This window comes from Quercus suber, unplaced genomic scaffold (assembly GCF_002906115.3).
Source record: "Quercus suber isolate HL8 unplaced genomic scaffold, Cork oak 2.0 scaffold_689, whole genome shotgun sequence".
Lineage (NCBI taxonomy): Eukaryota > Viridiplantae > Streptophyta > Magnoliopsida > Fagales > Fagaceae > Quercus > Quercus suber.
The window spans coordinates 273,414-281,458 of record NW_027070130.1 but is presented as its reverse complement, the minus strand read 5'-3'; the positions used below and the strand labels follow the sequence as shown (position 1 = coordinate 281,458).

At 36.1% G+C, this 8,045-nt stretch overlaps 1 protein-coding gene across 2 annotated transcripts; it reads right to left on the bottom strand.

Moving 5' to 3' along the window:
- Positions 1–420: 420 nt before the first annotated feature.
- On the bottom strand, positions 421–6,569 carry LOC112006723 (nascent polypeptide-associated complex subunit beta). 2 transcript variants are annotated; one of them, XM_024039034.2, is made up of 7 exons: positions 6,365–6,569; positions 5,943–5,971; positions 5,593–5,660; positions 4,965–5,113; positions 4,780–4,836; positions 4,415–4,453; positions 421–775 (listed from the first exon to the last, which is right to left on the bottom strand). In XM_024039034.2, the coding sequence occupies exons 1-7, from the start codon at positions 6,552–6,554 to the stop codon at positions 606–608; spliced, it is 702 nt and encodes a 233-aa protein (XP_023894802.1). In that variant the 5' UTR covers positions 6,555–6,569; the 3' UTR covers positions 421–605. The 2 variants fall into 2 exon arrangements, with proteins under 2 accessions (XP_023894802.1, XP_023894803.1); XM_024039035.2 differs by lacking the exon at positions 5,943–5,971 and having other exon boundaries at positions 6,365–6,480.
- Positions 6,570–8,045: the final 1,476 nt, after the last annotated feature.

Below are 8,045 nucleotides of genomic sequence, written 5' to 3'. Positions count from 1 at the left end.
ATGAGCTTTTTTTTTGCCTAGCAAAGCTTTGAGAGCTTGGGGCTTTGAGCTTTGAGCTTAGAGCTTTGAGCTTAGGTGTACCTCAGGGGCGCTTTTAAGAACATTGAATAGGTCTCATACAAGCTACAATTCTTTCACTAGATTCAATAAAGCATCAGGAAAAGGAACTATCACAAGAGCTGAAGGCCATAAGGGGAAAGAAATGCCCAGCAAAGTATTAAAATTGGTCTATGCCATTTCAATCAAGCAATTAATTTTGATAATCCAAATCTCTTTTAACAATAAAAAAATTAAAAAAAATTAAAAAAAAAAAAATGCCTTTGTACTTCAAAAAGCTCCAAAAAAGCATGCTTAAAGTGTGCTTCATTAAATGAGTTTTTTTTTGGCCTAGCGAAGTGTTGAGAGCTTGGGACTTTGAGCTTTGAGCTTAAGTGTGCCTTATGGGCGCTTTTAAGAACATTAAGGTCTCATACAAGCTACAATTCTTTCACTAGATTCAATAAAACATCAGGAAAAGCAACTATCACAAGAGCTGAAGGCCATGAGGGGAAAGAAATGCCCAGCAAAGTATTAAAATTGCTATTGAAACCATTCATACAACGAGTCTAAGAAGTATGAGTATGACCATCTTCTGCAGCAGTTTCAAAAGTTTCACCAGCAACAAGCTCCGGGACTTCATCATCGTCTTCTTCTTGCGTTGCTTGTGCACCAGCAGGTGGTTGCTGTTTCTGAAACTGCTCTGCAAGCTTCCTTAGGTTGTCCAAGTTATCTGGCCCTAAAAATTGAAACCGTATAGGTCAGTGCAAAACACAACAAATTCATTTCCAGAATGCCCATGGAATTCGTTTCTGTCAAGACTACTAGGAAAAAGTAATTTCCAGCTAAAAAAATGTCCCGCAGCCATATAATCTAATAAAATTAATATAACTCCTTGGGTTAAAATAGCCTCATTTCCATAATCAATCAATCAAAGATCAGCACTGGAATTTTTTTTTTTTTTTGATAGGTAATCAGAAAATTAATATTAATGAAAAAAAAAAAAAAAGAACAGTACAAGATGTTCATGATGATGAACAAAAAAAAAAAAAATGACCACAGCACAACAAAACGGGAGTAATTAGGAAACTAAGCTGAGGGAAGACAACCTCAGAGAGAAAAGAACAATCAGTAAAACCCCAACAGCAAGACCACTCCAAAAGACTGCGTTGGCTTAAAATCTTTAACTCATCCAACGTCTTCTCCTTGTCCTCGAAAGATCGACGATTACGTTCCAACCACACAATCCACATTAAGCACCCCGGAATCAAATTCCAAATGTTCAACTTATGCTTCCCAGGCCACTAATGCCAACAAGATAACAACCTAGCCACCAAACTTGGCATAACCCAATGAATATCAAAAGCCTGAAGCATAAAAGACCATAGGGAATGAGTACCAGGACAATGAAAAAGAAGGTGATCTACCGACTCCCCGTCACAGCAACACATACAACACCAATTAGCCAAGGCGTGACCCTTAAGCATTAGATTATTCAAAGTGAGGATCCGACCATGAGCAGCTGTCCACAAAAAGACCGCCACGCGCTTAGGAATCTTTGGTTTCCAAATCCCCTTCCAAAGAAACAAAGAATTCGAAGCACCTCGAATCTCATGATAGTAAGACCGGGTGTCAAACTTACCATCACCTTTTAGCCGCTAGCATACAGTATCTCTCCTCTCACCCCGAGGAATACGAGTTTGGATAAGCTGAAACAGAGAATAAGATGCAGCCAACTCCTAATCTTCAAAAGCTCTATAAAACCTTAGATTCCACACACTAACAATACCCCCTTTTGGAATCCCCAAAACCTCAAAAATGCAAGCGTCCTTGATCGCTGAACACACACAGAGCTTAGGATAGAGATCTTTTAGCATATTATCACCAATCCATCTATCATGCCAAAAACGGATATGAGTGCCATCACCCACTACAAAAGACAAATGCTTAGAAAAGCTCTCCCACCCTTCATAAACGCTTCTCCATAGGCCACACCCATGAGTCCTCCTGCAAACTTTAGTACTCCACCCCCCTTGACCCTAACCATATTTTGTGGAGATAACTCTCCGCTAGAGATGGGTAACTTCATAACCATATCTCCACAACCATTTCCCTAATAGAGTTTGATTAAATGACACCACACTTCTAATCCCCAAACCACCCATCTCAACGGGTAAACACATCTTATCCCAAGCCACCAAAGGATACTTGAAACTCCCTTCAAAAGACCCCCACAGAAAATTCCTCTAAATACTTTCCAATCTAGCAGCCACAGCTTTAGGAATAGTAAAAAGAGATAAAAAGTACGTTGGGATGCTAGAGAGGGTACTCTTTATTAGCATGAGCCTACCACCCTTAGATAAATAGAGACGTTTTCACCCAAATAGTTTCTTCTCCATTTTCTCCAAAATAGGATTCCAAATCGAAGCAATCTTAAAAGAAGTTCCCAACGGCATCCCCAAATATTTCATAGGCAAACTACCCACTCTACATTGAAGAATATTAGCCAATGAATTTAGATTATTCACCTCCCCAACAGGGACAATCTCACTTTTCCCGACATTGACCTTCAAACCCATAAAAGACTGAAAACAAGATAACACCAACCTAATGGACAACAACTATTCCCTAGAGGCATCACAAAATAAGATAGTGTCATCAGCAAATAACAAATGGAAGATACGCACACCAACAGAGTTCACAGCTTCCACATGAAAACCCCGAATAAGATTACACCCCTCAGTCTTCTTCAAGAGTCTACTTAAGTCTTCTTCAAGAGTCTACTTAAAACCTCCATTATCAAGAGAAACAAAAGCAGGGATAGAGGATCCCCTTATCTCAGCCCACGAGAACTTCCAAAAAAACTTTCTGGGGATCCATTAACCAAAACTGAAAAACAGACCAACGTAACACAAGCCTTAATCCACCCCCTCCATTTCAGCCCAAAATCCATCCAGTCCAACAAATAAAACAAGGCCTCCCAGTTCACATCATAAGCTTTTTCAATATCAATCTTAGCACTGGAATATTTATTTTATATTACTCTTACTTAAGCTGTTAATACTCTTCATTTGAATCACATAAGCATAGATTATGACATTTCCCATTTAAAAGCTCCAACAACATGAATATGATATAGTTTTCTGTGTTCACACTGTTTGACATCAGCAGAGGTAGAGCTACTGAGGTCAACAAAGATCAAAGACTGCTTGCAATCAATGACACTCAAAATAATATTTAAACTACTTTGCTCAATAATAACAGCCCACAAGTGGGCTATAAATCCTTCAGGCAGAATTGCTTGGGACCTTCTCAAGCAAAATTGGGGGAGGGGCGGGGGGGAACTTTCCAAGGGTCATTTTCTTGGCTCATAAAAACATTATATGTCAAGATATTTCACAATCAAAGGTATATATAAAAAATTTCGCCCAAGGAAAAAAGAAAATCAATAATTAGGCCAACCAGATGTATATTTCATTTCCTCTCTCTCTCATTCATTAGGGCAAGGGAATTTCTTTCCCTTTTTCAAATGTTACTGGTTTGGGTTGCATGTTGTGTGCGCGCAAGTGTGTGTGTTTCTTAGGGGGGCTAGACAAACATATAAAGAAGAAAATTTAAACGAGGCTATAATTCTACATAATAAACCTTCTGAACTCTAGCTAGTAGCATTTAGCCTTAAGAGCATACATACATAAATCTTGCATAAAAAGGTCAAATCCAGATTTGAGTAGTTTTTTACTGAAGCCAGGATTCAAACCTGATTCAAACCCACATGAAAGCCATTGCACACATTTGAACAAATCCTCCAGCAACTTCTTGTAGGATTTTGAAATGAAAACCATAAAATCTCATTGTTTAAAAATCAAGAGTCAAAAGCTGAAGATTTTATCATTTGGATTCACCATCTTTGATTTTTTAAATTCAGAAAGAAGATTATGAAATGGATAACAGACAATAAAGTTCCTGCCCTGGCTTTTCATGCTTTTCTCTGTTGCAATTGTTCCTTCTTGTAGTGGATGTCAATGCCCTGGTTTCATATTTTTCTCTATTGCAACTAGCATCTAATTACCAAATTATCATGTCAAAACTTCCACCACAGGCAATTGGCGCATGCGTAACTTACTAATCCAAAAAGAACAGAAAATTTGGATTGACTAGTCTACTATATACAAACCAATTTGATATCAAGGCATATTTGAGAAATATTTAACATCAGTTAACTAGTTAGACAAAAAGCCTCAGGTTAGCAAGCCAAAAAAGCAATTTGTTTGTACTGGGGTCTCAAAATACAGGTGGCTGACAAATACTAATATGGAACTATTAGAAGAAAAAAAATTATGATTTAAATGTAAGGAAGATAAACATAATAGCATCATACCTAGTTGGTTGATGATCCCTGGGAGAATATCTTGCAATTCTGAAACACAAGTTCAAGTCTTAGTTCTTTTCCATTGAAAATTATTAAAGAAATAATGTGCAGCAGAGAAAAATCAGTGGCAAAAGTGCAATGCCCCTTTAAAAGATCTGATTTAAGGCTTACTATATGACATGAATGAAAATCTGGGAATGCTAAGCATAAAGTTAGAAGAACCTCAGCAATATTACAACATTTAAATACTATTTCAGCAACTCATGTAGACCACATCTTGAAAGACATAAAGATACAGAAAAAGCCACCAAAAAAAAAATGCAGACAAGCATTCTAGAAAATATAAATGGTAGAAGAAGAGAATGAGAAAATACTTTTTGTTTGAGGAGAACCGCTAACAACCCAAGTGTTGGCAGCAATGGAAGCTTGAACTGGGATACAAGATAATAAAAATTATTAGTCATTGGTTGCCAAATAGGAAATCAATTACAAAAACATCGGTGGGATAAAAAGCTTAGGCTACACAATCCTAAAGCCATATTTAGGTTAGGAAGTTAACCTTTGGGATTAATAAACTGGATAACTGCATCATCCTTGAAAATGTTAACTTCTTCAATAGCTGGGATAGCGTTCACCCCAATCCTCTTCAAGGTACTCTGAAGCCTTTTATCATCAGTGGTCGTGGCTCTGTGAATAGCCTTCTTTTTTCTAAGTACAAAAGCACACAAGACAGTGGCACATCAAACTCAACTAAACCTTGACACATTAAACAAAAGTAACAAACAAATACACTATGTAGTTTTTGTGAATAAAAGTACAACATGAGTAATCTTTCTGATATCAAATTTTGAATCAGAAGAATGAAACTTGGAGAATCTCTTCTGAATGTTTATCAAGTTAAATCCTAGTGGTTTACAATCTAAAAAAAATTATAGAATAGTTTTCAGTCCAGAAAAAGTTAATGTTTAAATCAGATATAATCATGTCCCAAATTTGTGCCAATGAGTTCTGACTTACTTGACACCATAACAAATAGCTGGTATTGAATCAAATAAAAAGGAAAGAATAAATATTCGTTTTTATAAAATGAGAAGCTCTTTCTAGTAAGAAATAAACTTTTTTTTTTAGTTGAGTAAGCTACAAAATAAAATTTGACATATTTCATTAAACGAGAAAGACTGTCAAACCTTCTCATGCTTCCTTTTCCACCAGTACGAACGGCACCAGCCATTTTCATGAGCCTCTCCCTATCCATCTGAGCAGGGAAAAACACTGAATCAATGACAACCCTCTTTCATATAGGTTGTGTTTGGATACTTGATTTTATATTTGGATTTGAATTTAAAAGTGATGGATTTGAAATGCCTTAATTTCAAACTTATCAATATAGAAGTATGTATAATGGATTTCTAAAATTTTATGGGTTTAGAAGTTATTTCAAATTCTAGGATTTAAGGTTTAAAACCCTTGACGGATTTTTCAAATCCAAATCTTCGATCCTTTTTAAACAATCCAAACAAAGTATTTGGATTTCAACCTCCCAAATCCAAATCCATGTGCCCAATCCTGCCATCCCAACACAAGTCTCAGATATGAATCCAAGTCCAACAAATTGTGAACGAAAGTAAATGGAGGATAAGGGTTTTCAAATAAATGAAGCTTCTTTTCAACTCAATAAATTAAAGAAAAAAAAAAAAAACAAAACCCTAGCACTTTCTAGATTCTGTACCCTGTTAGCCTGCTGAGAAATTTTCAAAGAGCCATTCTTTTTCTTATATTGCAGGAAAAGAAAAACATAGAAGAAGAAGGAAAAAAGAAAAAAAAGAGCAATAGTAATTTGGGCTAAAACTTCTGTATAAAAGGAAACCACTTAACACGGTGAAGAGACAAAACAAAGAAATGTTAATAAAAGAATCAAACTAATACAGAAACAACATTAAAAAGAAAAAAAAAACGTACCTTTGCTTTGGTAATAAAATATGAAAGGTAGAATATGAAACGAGTAGCAGAAGAACCCGGCGGCAGTACAGAGGCAAGAGAAGGAGAGCTCTATCGGCTTGACAGACGAAGATTTAGATAGGGGATAAATATGCCCTTCTCTACTTGAATGCCCAATTCCTTTTTTACCCTTGCTCTCTCCAATAAGCATTAGGACCCTAATTCATTTTTGGCCAAAATGCCATTACTCCATATATTTTGGTCTCTATTAGAGCATTAATGTCATATGTAGGCAAAATTTAGCATAAAGTCCCAAAAAATCCCCCACATCCAAACTTGTAAAAAGCAAGTATTGCAAAAAAATTTGTAATACTGCTACAATGCAATTCTATCTTTAGAATTGCATTGTAACACAATTGTAAAAATAAAAAAAAAAATTAAAAAAAATTAATATTTTATTCTACTTTCCCCGAAATATCTTTCTCCTCTCTCTCATTTTTTCTGTTCTCTTCTCTCTCTTCCTTCTTTGTTTCTCATCTACTCTCTCCTCTCTTTAAACCCAAACACCATCCTCCTCCCAACATCAACATCACACATCAAAGTTCTAGGTTTTTTTTTTTTTTTTTTTTTTCCCCTGTTGTGACGCTGTGATTCTCGCCGATGATGGGTTGATCAACGATGGAGGAAACATTGATTTAGTGGTGGTGGTGGCAATGTTGATCTAGCTGTGGCGGTGTCTGGGTTTTGATCGGGGTTTATTTGGGGTTTTTTTTTTTTTTTTTTTTTTTTTTTTTTTTTGTGATGGTGTGATTCTCACCGATGATGGGTTCATCAACGATGGAGGAAACGTTGATCTAGTGGCGGCGGTGTCTAGGTTTTGATGGGGGTTGATTTTTTTTTTTTTTTTTAATATGGGTTTTTGTTTCGGTGGGACTTTGGTGGGTAGTGGGCAATGGTGGTGTGGTGTGCATGGTGGAGGCACGGTGGTGGTGGTGATTGGGCAATGGAAGCGCGGTGCTAGAGGTTGAGGGAGCTTGGAGGAGTCTGGAAGAAGGTGAAAAGTAAGGAAAAGTCTGGAAGATGTATACACATGTGGAGGAGAAAATTGGGAAAAAAATAAAAAATGAAAAATATATTTTATTGTGTAGAAATATTATTTTAATGATTAGAATAGGACAAAAAAAGTTGGAATGCTACATGTATTGTAAAATGGTATTGTGTAATTGATAAAGTAGCTTTTTAGGATGGTAGAATGGGATTGGATAGAATTCCTGGATGTGAATGCCCTTAGATCCCTACATTTTAATAGCAATCAAATTAGTCTTTTTTATTTTTATTTTGCAGTCAAGTTGAACCATGTTATTTTTAATTTACATTCATTTTGGGTCCAAATCTAGGTTTATTTTGGTTGCTAAGTTGATATTTGTGTTTACCAAAGTTGGAGATTAGCATATTTGATTTGTGTTTTTGTGTTTGGTTGCCAAGAAAGTGCAAGAAAAGCTATGATTTGTTTGTATGGACCAAATTGATAGCAAGGTTAAAATAATAGTGACCAAAGTTGAATTTTCACCTACATTTTTGTAGGCTATGAGCATGCTTTTGGTTGTGATTGAGTAGCAAAACTTTGATAGATTGTATACGCTTAGTCTCTTGAGAATGACACATGCTTGATTGGACATGTTGTGAATATGGCTTTTCCTTT